General features: G+C 45.0%; 1 protein-coding gene across 3 annotated transcripts in view; it reads right to left on the bottom strand.

Moving 5' to 3' along the window:
- Positions 1-17454, bottom strand: part of LOC126295156 (facilitated trehalose transporter Tret1-like) — a 65667-nt gene that overhangs the window by 23627 nt on the left and 24586 nt on the right. The window contains exon 2 of one of the 3 annotated variants that reach the window (XM_049987451.1): positions 8321-8436. In XM_049987451.1, coding sequence (XP_049843408.1) covers positions 8321-8423 — 103 coding nt within the window. In that variant the 5' untranslated portion in view covers positions 8424-8436. Of the gene's footprint in view, positions 1-8320; positions 8437-17454 lie in introns of those variants that run through there. The other 2 variants (XM_049987452.1, XM_049987453.1) reach the window with 2 other exon arrangements.

Raw genomic sequence — 17454 nt, 5'->3', positions numbered from 1 at the left:
TACATCTCATCTGCATGTGGAGCCATTTCGCCAGACACGTTGTCAAAGGTTTCGGATAATTTCATTCAGAGACTACGCCATATTATTGCTACGCATGGTGGATATGTGGAAAATATCGTACTATAGAGTTTCCCAGACCGCAGCGCCATCTGTTGTTGACAATTGTAACTACTGTAATTTCGAAAGTTTGTCTGCCTGAAAATGTACTGATGTCCCAAGCATATTGCAACAAACGGTGTGTTTCTATAGCTGCTCGTTTAGTTTGTATTGCCGTTTCAAATATACCGGTCATTTTTGAAACACCCTGTAGTTGCACTACGTGAACAAAAATTTTCATAGTAGGTGCATTGTGCTGCCACCTACTGTCAGGTACTTCATATCAGCGACCACAGTAGTAATTAAACATCGCGAGAGATCAGAATGGGCGACTTTAAACGCGCTCAGCTGACCAGGTATCACTTGGACCATACATCTGTAAACGAGGTTTCCACGCTCCTAAACATCCCTAGCTCCACTGTTTCCGATGTGATAGTGAAGTGGGAACATGAAGGGAGACCTACAGCACAAAAACGTATAGGCTGACTTTGTCTGTTGAGAGACAGAGACCGCCGACAGTTGAAGCAGGTCGTAATGTCTCATAGGCAGACACCAATCCAGACCGTCACACAGGAATTCCAAACTGCATAAAGATCCGCTGCAAGTCTACGTCTACGTCTACATCCATACTCCGCAAGCCACCTGATGCTGTGTGGCGGAGGGTACCCTGAGTACCTCTATCGGTTCTCCCTTCTATTCCAGTCTCATGTTGTCTGTGGAAAGAAGGATTGTCGGTATGCCTCTGTGTCGGCTCTAAACTCTCTGATTTTATCCTCACGGTCTCTTCGCGAAATATACTTATTGTTGTTGTTGTCTTCAGTCCTGTGACTGGTTTGATGCAGCTCTCCATCCTACTCTATCCTGTGCAAGCTTCTTCATCTCCCAGTACCAACTGCAGCCTACATCCTTCTGAATCTGTATAGTGTATTCATCTCTTGGTCTCCCTCTACGATTTTTACCCTCCACGCTGCCCTCCAATACTAAATTGGTGATCCCTTGATGCCTCAGAACATGTCCTACCAACCAATCCAATCTTCTGGTCAAGTTGTACCACAAACTTCTCTTTTTCCCAATCCTATTCAATACTTCATCATTAGTTATGTGATCTACCCATCTAATCTTCAGCATTCTCACTTTGGACGGAGCAATATACTGCTTCACTCCTAGGTCAAGGTATGTTCTCGAAACTTCAACAAAAGCCCGTACCGAGCTACTCAGCGTCTCTCTTGCAGACTATTCCAGTGGAGTTTATCTATCATCTCCTGTAACGAAGCGCACTGCCCTCCGTTGGATCTTCTCCATCTCTTCTATCAACCCTATCTGGTACGGATCCCACACTGCTGAGCAGTATTCGAGCAGTGGGCGAACAAGCGTACTGTAACCTACTTCCTTTGTTTTCGGATTGCATTCCCTTAGGTTTCTTCCAATGAATCTCAGTCTGGCATCTCCTTTATCGACGATCAACCTCGTATAATCATTCCATTTTAAGTCACTCCAAATGTCTACTCCCAGATAATTTATGGAATTAACTGCTTCCAGTTGCGGACCTGCTAATTTGTAGCTAAATGATGAGGGATCTTCTTTCTGTGTATTCGCAGCACATTACACTTGTCTACATTGAGATTCAATTGCCATTCCCTGCACCATGTGTCAATTCGCTGCAGATCCTCCTGCATTTCAGTACAATTTTCCATTGTTACAACCTCTCCATATACCACAGCATCATCCGCAAAAAGCCTCAGTGAACTTCCGATGTCATCCACAAGGTCATTTATGTATATTGTGAATAGCAACGGTCCTACGACACTGCCCTGCGGCACACCTGTAATCACTCTTGCTTCGGAAGACTTCTCTCCATTGAGAATGACATGCTGCTTTCTGTTATCTAGGAACTCTTCAGTCCAATCACACAATTGGTCTGATAGTCCGTATGCTCTTACTTTGTTCATTAAACAACTGTGGGGAACTGTATCGAACGCCTTGCGGAAGTGAAGAAACACGGCATCTACCTGTGAACCCGTGTCTGTGGCCCTCTGAGTCTCGTGGACGAGTAGCACGAGCTGGGTTTCACACGATCCTCTTTTTCGAAACCCATGCTGATTCCTACAGAGTAGATTTCTAGTCTCCAGAAAAGTCATTGTACTCGAGTCATTATGACAGTTAGGCAGGAGGTGAGAAAACTTGGATTTCATGGTCGAGCGGCTGCTCATAAGCCAGACAGCCCGCCAGTAATTGCCAAACGACGCCTCGCTTCGTATGAAGAGCATACACATTGAACATGTGAACAACGGAGAAACGTTGTGTGGAGTGACGAATCACGGTACACAATGTGGTGATCCAATGGAAGTGTGGGTGTGGCGAATGCCGTTGAACGTCATCTGCCAGCGTGTGTAGTGCCAACAGTAAAATTTCGGAGGCGGTACTGTTATGGTGTGGTCGCGTTTTTCATGGAGGGGTCTTGCATCCCTAGTTGTTTTGCGTGGCACTATAACGGCACAGGCCTACACTGCTTTTTTAAGCACTTTCTTGCTGCCCACTGTTGAAGAGCAATTCGGGGATGGCCACTGCATCTTACAAAATGATCGAGCACCTGTTCATAATGCACGGCCTGTGGCAGAGTGGTCACACGACAGTAACATCCGTGTAGTGGACTGACCTACAGGGAGTCCTGATCTGAATCCCACAGATCTACCTTTGGGATGTTTTGGATTGCCGACTTCCTGCCAGGCCTCACTGACCGACATCGATACCTGTTCTGAGTGCAACCCTCCTTGAAGAATGGGCTGCCATTGCCCAAGAAACCTTCCAGGTGATTAAATGTGTGCCTGCGAGAGTGGAAGCTGTCATCAAGGCTAAGGGTGGGCCAACACCATACTGAATTCCAGCATTACTGATTGCTGGCCGTAGTGGCCGAGCGGTTCTAGGCGCTCCAGTCTGGAACCGCGCGACCGCTACGGTCGCAGGTTCGAATCCTGCCTAGGGCATGGATGTCTTTGATGTCCTTAGGTTAGTTAGGTTTAAGTAGTTCTAAGTTCTAGAGGACTTATGCTCTCAGATGTTGAGTCCCATAGTGCTCAGAGCCATTTGAACCATTACTGATGGAGGGCGCCGTGAACTTGTAGGCAATTTTCAGCCCGGTGTCTCGATAATTTTAATCACATAGTGTGTTTACTTCCTGGCGTGTAGTCAAGTCCTTCCTTGTAGGTTATCAAATTCATATCGCCCATGGTTGTACGTTAAAAAGCCAAAACATTATGACCAGTGCCCACCACAAGAACAAATGCTGACATGGAGGACACGTTATCCAGTGAGGAAGGTATACATGCTGTAATACCTAGGCTACGCATGGAGATTTTTTTTTTTGCCGAAGTATACTTTTCCAAGTTGCTGGCGCATTAAAACTGTGTACTGGATAGAGACTCGAACTCAGGACCTTTGCCTTTCGTTGGAAAGTGGTCTTCCGACTGAGCTGCTCAAGCACTACCTGCGACTCTTCCCCACAGCTCCACTTCCGCGAATACAACTGCTACCATCCAAACTTCAAAGACGTTTTCGTATGAAATCTACAAGACTAGCACTCCAAGAGGAATGGATATTTTCTATTTGGACTGCGCCTATGCACTGTTTCAAAAGTCTGTGGTGCCATCAATTACCCATTTATGTAACTTGTTGAAATACAGTGTGTTACAAAAAGGTACGGCCAAACTTTCAGGAAACATTCCTCACACACAAATAAAGAAAAGATGTTCTGTGATCCAGGTGAGGTGACGGTCAATGGTGAAGCCAAGGTAGGTGAGGGTGAGGGAGAGGCAGACAGGATGCCTGCAGACAGTAAGGGAGAAAACCAGGAGCCGGAAGGAGCGAGTGGTGCGACCTATGATGATTGCCTGGGTCTCGGAAGGATTGATTTTCAGGAGCCACTGGCTACACCAAGTGGCAAAAAGGTCAAGGTGATTCTGAAGAAGGTGTCGGGACCTGCTGGAGGGTAGGAGCAAGGGCGAGGAATGTGGTGTCATCAGCATATTGCTGGAGGTGTACTGGGGGGGGGGGGTTGAGGCATATCTGCCGTGTACAGGAGGTAGAGGAGAGGGGAGAGGACCCAGAGCTCTCTTATGGTTCCTTTTTTAGGTACTCCACGTCGACGTCTGCTTGTAGATACGCATCGTCGGTTGGTTTTCCGGCTTTACTTCCCGACGTGACAGCGACGACTCTCCGATGAGGTGTGGGCCTTATGTTTTGCTATAACTGCGAGTGTTGTAAATATCGCTTTTATTTAGTAATTTGCCCGGCTAAAACTCTCCCCTTTTATAATTGAGACAGCCTGCGCCACCTTTCGGAGGGAGTGGGGACGTCAAAGAGTCACAAAAGTTCATATTAAGCAGTCCGTAAAATGCGTACACGTCCACTTCAGCTAGCGTTAACGCCTACGTTTTTCCGCTAGATGGTGCTCACTTACTGCTGAATAGCTTTGGTTCCGTAAAACCTTCACTGATTAGAAGTAAGTACAACACTCTTGTATTTAACTTTCACTCGATATTCGAGGATTAAGATGGTGATGGATGAAGGTCTATTTAAAAGCTTCCTAGCCTGGAGGAATCTAAATTGTCCGCAAATACCGATATGCACGCGCTCTACGTCCAGATGCGCAACTAACGGCACACGACACTTTCAAAAGTCCACACGTTAATATCTGAATACCGGTACCTGTGAATTCATTCATATCAGCAGATAATTTGAGTCTAGATGTCGGTAAAGTTCCAATCTACCAATAAACTCCTAAAATCCGCTTCATACTCCGTTGCAACCAACAGTCAGATGTCGTACACTACATCACTTTCAATGTCCGTAACATTCTAACAGTTTATCGCGAATCTTAACACGATAAAGTCCAATCTAATTATTGTCTTGCTGACTGACACGGTTTCCCCGCCCTTTAACGAAACCATCAAGGAAAAAAGGCGGCAATAATGACGATCAGGCCTTTTTATATGTTTTTCACCACAAGAGATTAACGTCACTGCCTTCTCCATGACGGAGCTCCCGTGGCTTTTCTGTACCTAGACGTTAAACTACTTGCTGATATAGTATAATTTTGATCTGCAGTTACCGAACTCTGATCCTGCACTATTCTCCCCTCTAAAAATCCTATTCTTAATTTTATTATTTCTAGAGCTTTTATCGCCGTCAACTGAACCGAGGTGTTACACCCTGTATGAATTCCGCAGGCACCTAGGCAAGTTAATGTGCTCCAGGCGACATTACATCCTGTAGTAAAACAACATATTTGCTTGTATGCTTACGAAGTGCACGGTCTGTAACATTTGATGGCGAATGAGAAACCAAGGCGACAAAGGTTTTCTACGGATATGCTGCAGCATACTGCCATTAACACCCAGTTCCTGGAAAGATGGCTGTTCTCAGATGAGGCAACCTTTCATGTATCAGGAATGATTAATCGGTACAACATTCGGACTTGAGACTAACAACATCCGCACTCTATCACTGAACATGTTCGTAATGGTGCTAAACTTAACATCTTGTGTGGGCTAACGCACAATAGCATTTCTGGGCTATTGGTCCTTGCAGACAACACAGTGAACGGGTCAGCATATCTGGGCATGTTGGGGCAGTTTGCGTACTGCCAGATACGAGGCTGGCAACCCAAAACCATCTTCCTACAGGACGAAGTTCCTCTGCATTGGTCAGTGCCTGTTCACAAATTAATGGATAAGAAATATCCTACTCGCTGGATCAGATGGAGAGGACCCATTTCATAGCCACATTCCCCTGACTTTAGTACGCTGAGTTTCTACATCTTCATCTACATTTATACTCCGCAAGCCACCCAACGGTGTGTGGCGGAGGGCACTTTATGTGCCACTGTCATTACCTCCCTTTCCTGTTCCAGTCACGTATAGTTCGCGGGAAGAACGACTGCCGGAAAGCCTCTGTGCGCGCTCGAATCTCTTTAATTTTACATTCGTGATCTCCTCAGGAGGTATAAGTAGGGGGAAGCAATACATTCGATACCTCATCCAGAGGATGCTACACCGCGAGCAAGCTACACCACGATGCAGAGCGCCTGTCTTGCAGTCTGCCACTCGAGTTTGCTAAACATCTCCGTAACACTATCACGCTTACCAAATAACCCTGTGACGAAACGCGCCGCTCTTCTTTGGATCTTCTCTATCTCCTCCGTCAACCCGACCTGGTACGGATCCCACACTGATGAGCAATACTCGAGTATAGGTCGAACGAGTGTTTTGTAAGCCACCTCCTTTGTTGATGGACTACATTTTCTAAGGACTCTCCCAATGAATCTCAACCTGGTACCCGCCGTACCAACAATTAATTTTATATGATCATTCCACTTCAAACCGTTCTGCACGCATACTCCCAGATATTTTACAGAAGTAACTCCTACCAGTCTTTGTTCCTCTATCATATAAACATACAATAAAGTATCCTTCTTTCTATGTATTCGCAATACATTACATTTGTCTACGTTAAGGGTCAGTTGCCACTCCCTGCACCAAGTGCCTATCTGCTCCACATCTTCCTGCTTTTCGCTGCAATTTTCTAATGCTGAAGCTTCTCTGTATACTACAACATCATCTGCGAAAAGCCATATGGAACTTCCGACACTATCTAATAGGTCATTTATATATATTTTGAAAAGGAATGGTCCCATAACACTCCCCTGTGGCACGCCAGAGGTTACTTTGACGTCTGTAGACGTCTCTCCGTTGACAACAACATGCTGTGTTCTCTTTGCTGAAAACTCTTCAATCCAGCCACGCAACTGGTCTGATATTCTGTAGGCCCTTACTTTGTTTATCAGGCGACAGAGCAGAACTGTATCGAACGCCTTACGGAAGTCAAGGAAAATGGCATCTACATGGGAACCTGTATCTAATATTTTCTGGCATTAATGAACAAATAAAGCGAGTTAGGTCTCACACAGTCGCTGTTTCCGGAATCCGTGTTGATTCCTACAGAGTAGATTCTGGGTTTTCTGAAATGACATGATACGGGAGCAAAAAACTTGTTCTAAAATTCTACAACAGATCGATGTCAGAGATATAGGTCTATAGTTTTGCGCATCTGCTCGACGACCCTTCTTGAAGACTGGGACTGCCTGTGCTCTTTTCCAATCATTTGGAACCTTCCGTTCCCCTAGAGACTTGCGGTACACGGCTGTTAGAAGGGGGGCAAGGTCTTTGGCGTACTCTGTGTAGAATCGAACTGGTATCCCGTCAGCTCCAGTGGACTTTCCTCTGTTGAGTGATTTCAGTTGCTTTTCTATTCCTTGGACACTTATTTCGATGTCAGCCATTTTTTCGTTTGTGGAGACTCGTAGACGACTGTGTGGATACAATCATAGTGGATAACATGACTATGTTGAGGCATCTGATGTGACTGCAACGCTGCCAGAGCATGTGTTACAAAGATCATGGCAAGAAATTGAAAACAGTCCCAATGTCCTTTCTGCTTCAAATGGTTCGAATGTAGAGCTGTACTGATGATTATTAAGTAAAATAATTTAGATGCTATAGCATATGGTGCAAGTTCATCGTCATGTCTACTGCACTTTTTTCTCCTCACTTTTGAAGTGTACAAGGTCTGACACGGCACCTGTCTGAAAACCAAACCTGCAGATGTCCGATGAGAGCTCTCTGAGATTCCCTGAGATTCCCAATTTGTGCAAAAATTATCAATGCTGAGCAGCATGAAATTTTTGTTTTATTTTGTGAAAGACAGGTAAACGTAGAGTTCTCCGACTGCTATATCAACGAGTCTCAACTGGTACAGGTCAGCTCATAGAAATACCTGGGAGTAGCAGTTTCTAGGGGTGTGAAATGGAATGATCAGTTGTCCTATTCATAGGTAAGTCAGATCACAGACTGTTATTCGTTCGTAGAATATTAACACAGACAGTGCACAAAGTGGACTGCATACAAAAGTCTCATTTGACCGGTCTTAGAGGACTCTGACAAAGTAGGACGTTGGCCCACGACCTTGAAGATACAGAAGATAACTGCCTTAGGACATTGAGATCTGGCAACAGTGTAAGCTTGACCCCTGAATTTTGGAAGATCTGGCAACAATGCACACTGTCGTTGTACCAGTACAGATCCACTACTGCTCGGTGTAACTATTTGTAGGGGTACGGCGTTGAGGAATCACAGTGGACCAGCCGTGTGTAAGGCAGACTTGTACTCACTAGCAATGGCGGCCAGGTGCTGCCTCAGTCTGCTGGCTCTTCGGCTTCCTTCAGCTGCAGGTTCAGAAGGTGGCTTCATCTCCAGCTCGACGGATATGGTCATGATGTACTGCCAGCTGTAAAAACAAAACGATTCATTGCTGACATGCATGTGTCAATAGTAAAAGCAACGTGTATTAGTATACTAATGTGAAAGGGACGTGTTGCACAATGATCCTCCAAAATAGGAAAAGTTGTTCATCACATAACAGCAATTGTCTGACTAAACTTTTATTCCACTTGGCAGTAATATCCGTCATCAACAAAGCAAATGCAGGTACGGTTCCTTTGAAAATGACATATACATCTGGATCTACATCATCAGCTCTATCTGTATTTAGGAAGCTACGTTGCAGTGTGTAGCGGAGGGTACTTTGTGCAGCAGTGTCACTTGCCCGTTTCCCTGTTCCATTCACGAACAGTTCATGGGAAGAACGGTTGCTGGTAAGCCTCCATGTGAGTTTGGGTCTCTCAAATCTTACCCTCCTGTCCTTCTCGCGAGATATACGGGACGGAGTAAAATTATGGTTCAGATGTCTCTGAGCACTATGCGACTTAACTTCTGACATCTAGAACTTAGAACTAATTAAACCTAACTAACTTAAGGACATCACACACGTCCATGTCCAAGGCACGATTCGAACCTGCGACTATAGCGGTCGCTCGGTTCCAGACTGTAGCACCTAGAACCGCACAACCACTCCAGCCAGCGAGAAAAATTATGTCACAAGATTTTAACCTGAATACCTGATGCCAGTATGAACCAAAATTACTAATGTTGTGTAGGTCGACAGTGGAAAATTTCTAAACTTCAGAAACTTTGCACCACACCCTCCAATTGGCTGCTGGATTGCCCTGTTGCCAGATGCCCTGGACAAGGCATGACCTCGAATGCTTTTGCTGCCAGAGATTGCAATGTATCCGAGATAGCCGGCATGTTCGGTGGTACCACTCCAGCCTTCCACTCAGGGGGCGTGAGGGCGAATCCGCCAGGGTCCCGACACATCCATTATAGTTCCATGATAAGAAGTACTGTAAACAAACCCACCAACAGCTGTTAGTTCACATACAGAAAGTCTTTTACAAATTGTGTCGGCTCTGAAAAGGGCCTTTTTTTTTAGCAGGTCATGTTTACTTAAAGCAGTTGCCCGAACTGGCGACCCCCTGATGCGACACGAGCTTGGTAATGTCGAACGGTGTTTTGTCGAATTCTTTCAAAGATTGGTGGCATACTGAATGCGATCCATTAATTCCTCAATGTTCCTAAGTATTTCGAGTCCGAGTGGGTGAACTAGAAACTCGAAGGATCCCCAGAGGTAAAAGGCTGGTGGCGTGAGGTCTGGTGATCACGGGGGCTTACGAGCACCGTCGAAGACTCCATTTGAGTATCCACACACAGCACGACTGTTATGTGTGAGCACCCCATCGTACTTCAGCCACTTGCGTAGCCGTATGTCCAGGGGAACATCTTCCAGCAGGCCGGGTAGAGTTTCTTGCAAAAAGTGAAGGTAATTTGGCCCGGTAAGTCGAGGAGGTGGATGGACTGACCCAATCAGGTCGTCAGCCAAAATGCCTGCCCAAACGTCGAGCGAAAATCGTTCCTGGTGTCCTTGGATGTACGCGACATGAGGATTTCCCCTTGCGCAGTAATGAACGTTTCGACTGTTGTAAAGGCCAACCAGATGGAAGGTGTTCTAGTCGGTAAACAATGCAATGGAGAGGAAGTCGGGATCAAGTGCAACACTTTGCAGAAACCACCGGCAAAACCCTAGCCTGTCTGCCACAGGATTTAGTTCTTGGACTGAGTGGAAACTAAATGGATGTTGGCCATCATCTCCCAAACCGATGAGTGACCCTCACGTAGTGTCCAGCCTCTCGAGTACTTATGGTAGGTGCTTCCTTGATGTGCTCGAGAACTGTCTCTTCAAATGCAATACCCTGTTGTGTTCGAGGACTTCCAGCATCACCTCGATATCCGCTAAGGAGCCTGTTTCGCCAAGTCACCAGTGAACTGCTGTAAACGTTTGCGAGTGTCGGTGGCGTTTTACTTGGTACCGTTCGTCACACAACCGTTGAGCTTCATGCTCATTACTGTCGGCTAGTCCACAAACAAAACCCATATGTCGTTGTTCTTCAAACGACTACTGTGCCGCCATGCTTACTGTATGACTAAATTACAGGTGAGGTGTGTGTGCTCCGAAGCGAAGCTCACGTGTGAATGCCTCTGACCCGAGATGGAGACAAACAGCAAGGACTATTGGACACGTGTGTGTATTACGTTGAGGCAGTGACGGGACGAGGGACTTTTGTATGTGTGAACCGACAACCGTAGCGCTGCCCGTCAACTGACAAATGGTAACAGGGCAATCCCACAGCCACTCAGAACACATGGCGCCAAGTTTCCGCAGTTCAAAAATGGTGCTTGTCGACATATACAACATTAGTAATTTTGGTGCCTAATGGCATCAGCCATCCAGGGTAAAAATTTTATGATACAATTTTTTTCTACCTTGTATGCACACTCATGCTCATAAATTAAGGATATTCCTGATACATGGTGAAACAGCGCTCTGGTGGTCGGTTTGCGGGTTTAAATTACCTCAGGGTATGACCATGCAGTGCATTTGACCTGCGGTCGTCGCACGGTGGCGCTGGCAGCAGTCCACATATGCAGAGGTGTGTTGGCACATGTCAGAGTATGGTGGAGCGAGTAAGTATACGGACGTTTTCAGACGTGCTAATGGTGACTGTGTGTTGAAAATGGGTCAAAGAACACATGTTGACGTTTTGAGGGGTAGTATGTTAGGGCGACTGGAGGCTGGTCAAACACAGCAGGTCGTAGCACGGGCCCTCCGTGTGCCACAAAGTGTGATCTCAAGATTATGGCAACGATTCCAGCAGACAGGAAAGTTTCCAGGCGCTACAGCACGGCACATCCACAGTGTACAACACCACAAGAAAACCGATACGTCACCATCACTGCCCTTAGATGGCCACCGAGTACTGCAGGCAGCCTTGCTCGAGTCCTTAACGCAGCCACTGGAACAGTTGTTTCCAGACACACAGTCTACAGATGACTGAACAGACACGGTTTATTCTCCTGGGGACCTGCAAGATGCAGTCCACTGACCCCTGGTCACAGGAGAGCCCATAAAGTATGTGGTCAGTGGAACAGTGTTCCCAGTTTATGTTCACGGTCTAGTCCAGGTATAGTCTGAACAGTGATTCTGGCCGGGTTTTCATCTGGTGTGAACCAGGAACCAGATACTGACCCCTTAATTTCCTCGAAAGGGACCTGTGTGGAGGTCGTGGTTTGATGGTGTGGGGTGGGATTATGATTGGTGCTTGTACACCCCTGCATGTCTTTGACAGAGGAACTGTAACAGGTCAGGTGTATAGGGATGTGATTTTGCACCAGTATGTCTGCCTATTCAGGGGTGCAGTGGGATGATAATGCAGAGCCCCACCGAGCTGCCTTAGGGGAAGAGTACATTGAAACAGAAGACATCAGGCAAATGGAGTGGCCTACCTCTTCGCCAGACCTAAATCCCATTGAGCACATATGGGATGCTCTCGGTCAACATATCGCTGCACGTCTTCAAACCCCCAAGACACTTCAGGAGCTCCAACAGGCACTGGTGCAAGAATAGGAGCCTATACCCCAGCAGCTGCTCTACCACCTGATCCAGACTATGCCAACCCATTGTGCGGTCAGTGTATGTGTGCATGGTATAATATCCCATATTCATGTCGTGGTACATGTGCAGGAAACAGTGGCGTTTTGTAGCGCATGTGTTTTGGGATGGTTTTCTCAACTTATCACCAATACCGTCCCTATGCTTTTAGCACCAGTTTTGTGTAGAGCCACGTTGTGGCACCACATTTTGCAGTTATTCTTAATTTATGAGCATGAGTGTAGGAGTAAGCAATATATTGGTTGAGTCTTGTAAGGACTCGAAACATTAACAGTAGACCACACCGTGATGCAGAATGCCTCTCTTGCAGCGTCTGCCACAGGAGTTCACTGAGTCTCTCTGTGGCACTTTCGCGCTCAGTAAATGAGCTTGTAAAGAAATGTGCTGCTCTTCTTTGGATCTTCTCTGTTTGTCCTGTCTGGTATGGAACAGAGAGTGACGAGCAATATTCAGGCTTTGGTCGAATGAAGCGTTTATAAGCTACCTCCTTCATACGTGTGTCACTCCAAAAGAAATGCGGTGGTTAGCACACTGGACTCGCATTCGGGAGGACGACGGTTCAATCCCGCGTCCAGCCATCCTGATTTGGGTTTTCCGTGATTTCCCTAAATCGCTCCAGGCAAATGCCTTTGAAAGGGCACGGCCTGCTTCCTTCCCCTTCCTTCCCTAATCTGATGAGACCGATGACCTCGCTGTTTGGTCTCTTCCCCCAAACAATCCAATCCAATCCAAAAGAAATGCATACAATTTTTGTAAAAATACAGTTTTCATTCTGCATGTGTGAAAGTTTTACAGTGTGCAGATACATCCTTCCCGCTTGTTTTCAAACTTAGTTCAACCTGTTCAACCTGTTCCCGAGAGTGGCGCCGTCACAGCACGTCTTCAAGATGGCTGCTACACTTGAAGTTCGTCAGAAGCAACGTGCTGTCATACAATTCCTGTGCTGTGAAAACGAGACAGTGGGAAACACCCACAGGAGGTTGAAAAAGATGTACGGAGATGCTGCTGTCGATCGCAGTACAGTTAGTCGGTGGGCAAGCAGGTTACGTGATGAAAGCGGGCACGGCAATATTGAGGATCGTCCTCGCAGCGGCAGGCCTCGTACTGCACACACTCCAGACGATGGGCAGAGACTTAACGAATTGGTGACAGACGCAACACAGTGAACGAATTGTCACACTACTTTGTGATAGGGGAAGGAAGTGTTTGCAGAATACTGAAAGTGTTGGCGTTAGAAAAGGTTTGTGTCAGTTGGGTTCCCAGGATGTTGACACTGGCTCACAAAGAAACAAGAGAAACGGAATGCAGCGAACTTTTGGAACAGTACGAGAATGGCGGAGATGAATTTCTTGAAAGAATTGTGACAGGCGATGAAACATGGCTCCAAGCATTTTTCACCAGAGATGAAGTGGCAGCCAGTGGAGTCGCATCATGCAAATTCACCCAAGAAAAAAAAATTCAAAACCATACCTTCTGCTGGAAAAGTTATGGCTACGGTGTTTTCGATTCCGAAGGACTTTTGCTTGTGGACATCGTGCCAAGTGGGACCACCATACATTCTGATGCATATGTGACGACACTGAAGAAACTTCAAGCTCGACTGAGTCGTATTCGACCACATCAGCAAAAGCAGGATGTTTTGCTGTTGCACGACAATGCACGGCCACACGTCAGTAAAAAAAAAACAAAAAAAAAAAAAAAACGTGGAAGCGATCACACAACTCGGATGGACAACACTGAAACACCCGCCTAACAGTCCTGACCTGGCTCCGTGTGACTGTCATCTCTCTGGGAAACTGGAAGACTCTCTTAGTGGAACAAGGTTTGAAGTTGGTGACTCCCTCGTGCACGCTGCCAAACAGTGGCTCCAATACGTCGGTTCAGCATTTTACCATGCGGGTAGACGTTCGCTGGTTCCAACCAAGATAGAAATTGTGTGGAGAAATGGAAATATAGTTCCTAGAGGATGTATCTACACAATGTAAAACTTTCAAACATGTAGAATAAAAGATGGATTAAAAAAATAGTGTGCATTTCTTTTGGAGTGGCGCTCGTATGTGTACTACATTTCCTGAGGACTCTTCCAATCAATATGAATCTTGTATCTGCTTTACCCATGGTGAATTATATATGGTCGTTCCGCTTTAAACCGCTCCCTACCCACACTTCCTGGTATTTTATGCAAGTAATTCCTTCCTGTGACCGTTCTGAAACTGTGAAATCAACAGTACATTTGTAAACGTAGCCTTCTGCGGCCGTTGTCACAGTCAATAAAATTCTTCTGGGTTTGAGGCCGCATCGTCAACTATAAAATTCCGACGTTTCGGCGACTATTGCAAGACGCCTTCCTCAGGGTGTACTGCTAACTGCCAAGCATGACGACAAGTTTTCGTAGTTTAAAAATCGTGTGATGACTTGCACAACATTAGTAATTTCGGTTCCTACGTTGCAGTTATCTTCGATGATTTCTTGGGCTTAAGTGTTATAATTAGAGACCAGATTATATACATTCTCATGTTGCAAATGCATCTGCATATTTGGCTCCTTTGCACGGTTATTGCATATTTTAACTAAAAATTAGTGACGATACATATTTTCGTTACTTTTACAATATTTTAAAAATTTAGACTGGCGGTCTCCAGCTCGATCTAGTTATGATGTCTCACTGATTGACCGCACAACTGCGTGCAATCGATAACCGAGAAGCCACTGCCTAGCGAAACCGTTACAGATGAGTAAACAGGAACAGACAGAGTTAATGCTCCTGCTCCTTCGCCCTCGGTTAATTCCTTCCGCTGTCACTGAACGCGTCGGCAACAATTAAATAAAACTACACAAGCTCTTAGTCGCACGTCCATTGTTTCAGTTTAGCTTCCTATTTACTTGTACACAGCTGAACGTGTTTACGACGTGTAGTGTGTAACGTGTTGTGCGCCATACAGCTCGAAAAAAGAAACGTCGTTTCGTGTATAACTGACCTTCCTGGAACAACTAAAAAAAAAGGCTGTTAGCACTATGGGACTTAACATCTGAGGTCATCAGTCCCCGATAACTGAGAACTATTTAAACGTAATGTAAGAATACGAGTCAAGATAGAGGTAACGGAACTTGAATATCGTATTTGCCTCTATTGGTTAATAGGGAAAGAGATCGATCTTTCGGTCCTGTCTGTATAGTTATACATAATATTGCATGAATAAAGGCTGGGCGAGTGTAAAGCTATCGTTAAAAACGCACGCCGCGCGATTTGTTACGATTTGGTCGGCCATAATAATAATAACGTGCTTTTGAATACAATTAAAATATACCGGCGATACGTGTTTAGCGTTATTGGAAATAATATGTAGTAAATTAATGAGTAAGGTAGCCGATCCTATAAGAAGAGGTAAAATTGGGCATATTGAGGTGTTTTGCTTTATGTCGACGAAGCCGATGATACGGCGTCATTTTTTTTCTTTTACTCGTAGAAATAAACAAGTAGAACTACTTAAACCTGACTAACCTAAGGACATCATACACATCCATGCCCGAAGCAGGATTCGAATCTGCGACTGTAGCGGTCGCGCAGTTCCAAACTGAAGCTCCTAGAACCGCTCGGCCACAACGGCCGGCGAACATTTACATATGACGGAATTGTTTTATATTCTCAACTTTCCGAGGAAAACGCTTCGTGCAAAAAATGGTTTCAAATAGACCAGCATGCCAAGAGAAGTCTTCAAATCGCAGGAATGCAGAAGAAAGGACCACGGCAACAAATTGTGACAAGAGCAAGTTGCAGTAGCAGGGATTTGTCCAAAGACAACCAGAAAAGTAGATTTAACACGGGTCTATGTGAAGCATTTCATTGCCAGCAATATTACTCTTCACAAACTTACAAACCCTAATCCCATAGGCTTCCTGCGCAGATATTGTTTAAACCAAAATATACCAGATGAATCAACATTGCGTAAAAATTACACACCGACAGTTTACGGAAATGTTCTGGAAGTAATTCGCAGTGAACTCAAGGACAGCATTATCTGGATTTCAGATCACGAAACTACAGAAAATTGTGGCCGTTACATTGCAAATTTAATTGTTGGTGCTTTGAAAGGAGAGCCTTCTTTTTCCTATTTAGCGGCCTGCAAAAGACCTTGAAAAAGTAAATCATTATACGTTCGCCAGATTTGTGGATGAGGGTGCTAGAAAAATATTTCCAGAATCTTCTGCAGATGAAAGGGTGTTTGTGTTTATTTCAGATGCTCCCTCTATGATCAAAGCAAGAAAAGCCCCCTGAGTATTTTATTCCAATTTGATTCATGTGACGTATTTTGCTCATGGAGTACATCGCCTTGCTGAAGAAGTACGTTCCACGTTTCTGAATGCAAATAAACTGATTTCATCCACAAAGAAAGTGTTTCTAAAGGCTCCTCCTCGCATCAAAACCTACAAAGAAAAATAATCAAATGTGCCTTTACCTCCCGAACCAGAGGTAACTCGGAGTACGTGGGTCGAAGCTGCGTTGTCTTACGATGAACATTTCGAGGCCATTAGAGGGGTAGTAAACGACTTCGATAGTGCAGAGGTTTTGGCAGTTTGCCAGTGCAAGCAAGCTTTTAATGATTCTGGTATTAAAAAAAGACATTGCTGTGGTTAGCACTCATTTTTCCCATAAACCTGCAAGTATTAAAAAGCTTGGAACACAAAATTTGCGTTGAATGAATCTGTTCAGTTAAGGTATAAAATTATTCTAGTGAAATTCTCATTGCCGGGGGTATTCCGAAGAAAACTTAAAGAAAAATTTGAAAACGTTTTAAACAATAACCCAGGCTTTGATCCCTTTATTAACGGTACAGGTGAACTTTTACCAGAAACAATAACTACCAACGTAGCACCCAAATTCAAATACTGCCCAGTTACCTCAGTTGATGTAGAATGGTCCTTTCCTGCTTAAAAAACGTTCTGAGTGATCCAAAACACAATCTTACTATCAAACATTTGCAACAGTACTAGGTCGTTTATGTTTACAACAGTACAAAAATGTTAAATAAATTGTAAATGATGCTTTGATCCAGTAGTATTAATTAAAAGTTAATGCTGTTAAAAAGATTCATAACTGCATGTAGTTTTTTAAATAAAATATTGCGGAGTTTTTGAGTGTGTCCCTATACGTGCGATATACACTACTGGCCATTAAAATTGCTACACCAAGGAGAAATGCAGATGATAAACGGGTATTCATAGGGCAAATATATTATACTAGAACTGACATCTGATTACATTTTCACGCAATTTGGGTGCATAGATCCTGAGAAATCAGTACCATAACAACCACCTCTGGCCGTAATAACGGCCTCGATACGTCTGGGCATTGAGTCAAACAGAGCTCGGATGCCGTGTACAGGTACAGCTGCCCGTGCA

The sequence above is a fragment of the Schistocerca gregaria genome, chromosome 11 (assembly GCF_023897955.1).
Source record: "Schistocerca gregaria isolate iqSchGreg1 chromosome 11, iqSchGreg1.2, whole genome shotgun sequence".
Lineage (NCBI taxonomy): Eukaryota > Metazoa > Arthropoda > Insecta > Orthoptera > Acrididae > Schistocerca > Schistocerca gregaria.
This window is presented reverse-complemented; position numbering and strand designations above follow the sequence as displayed.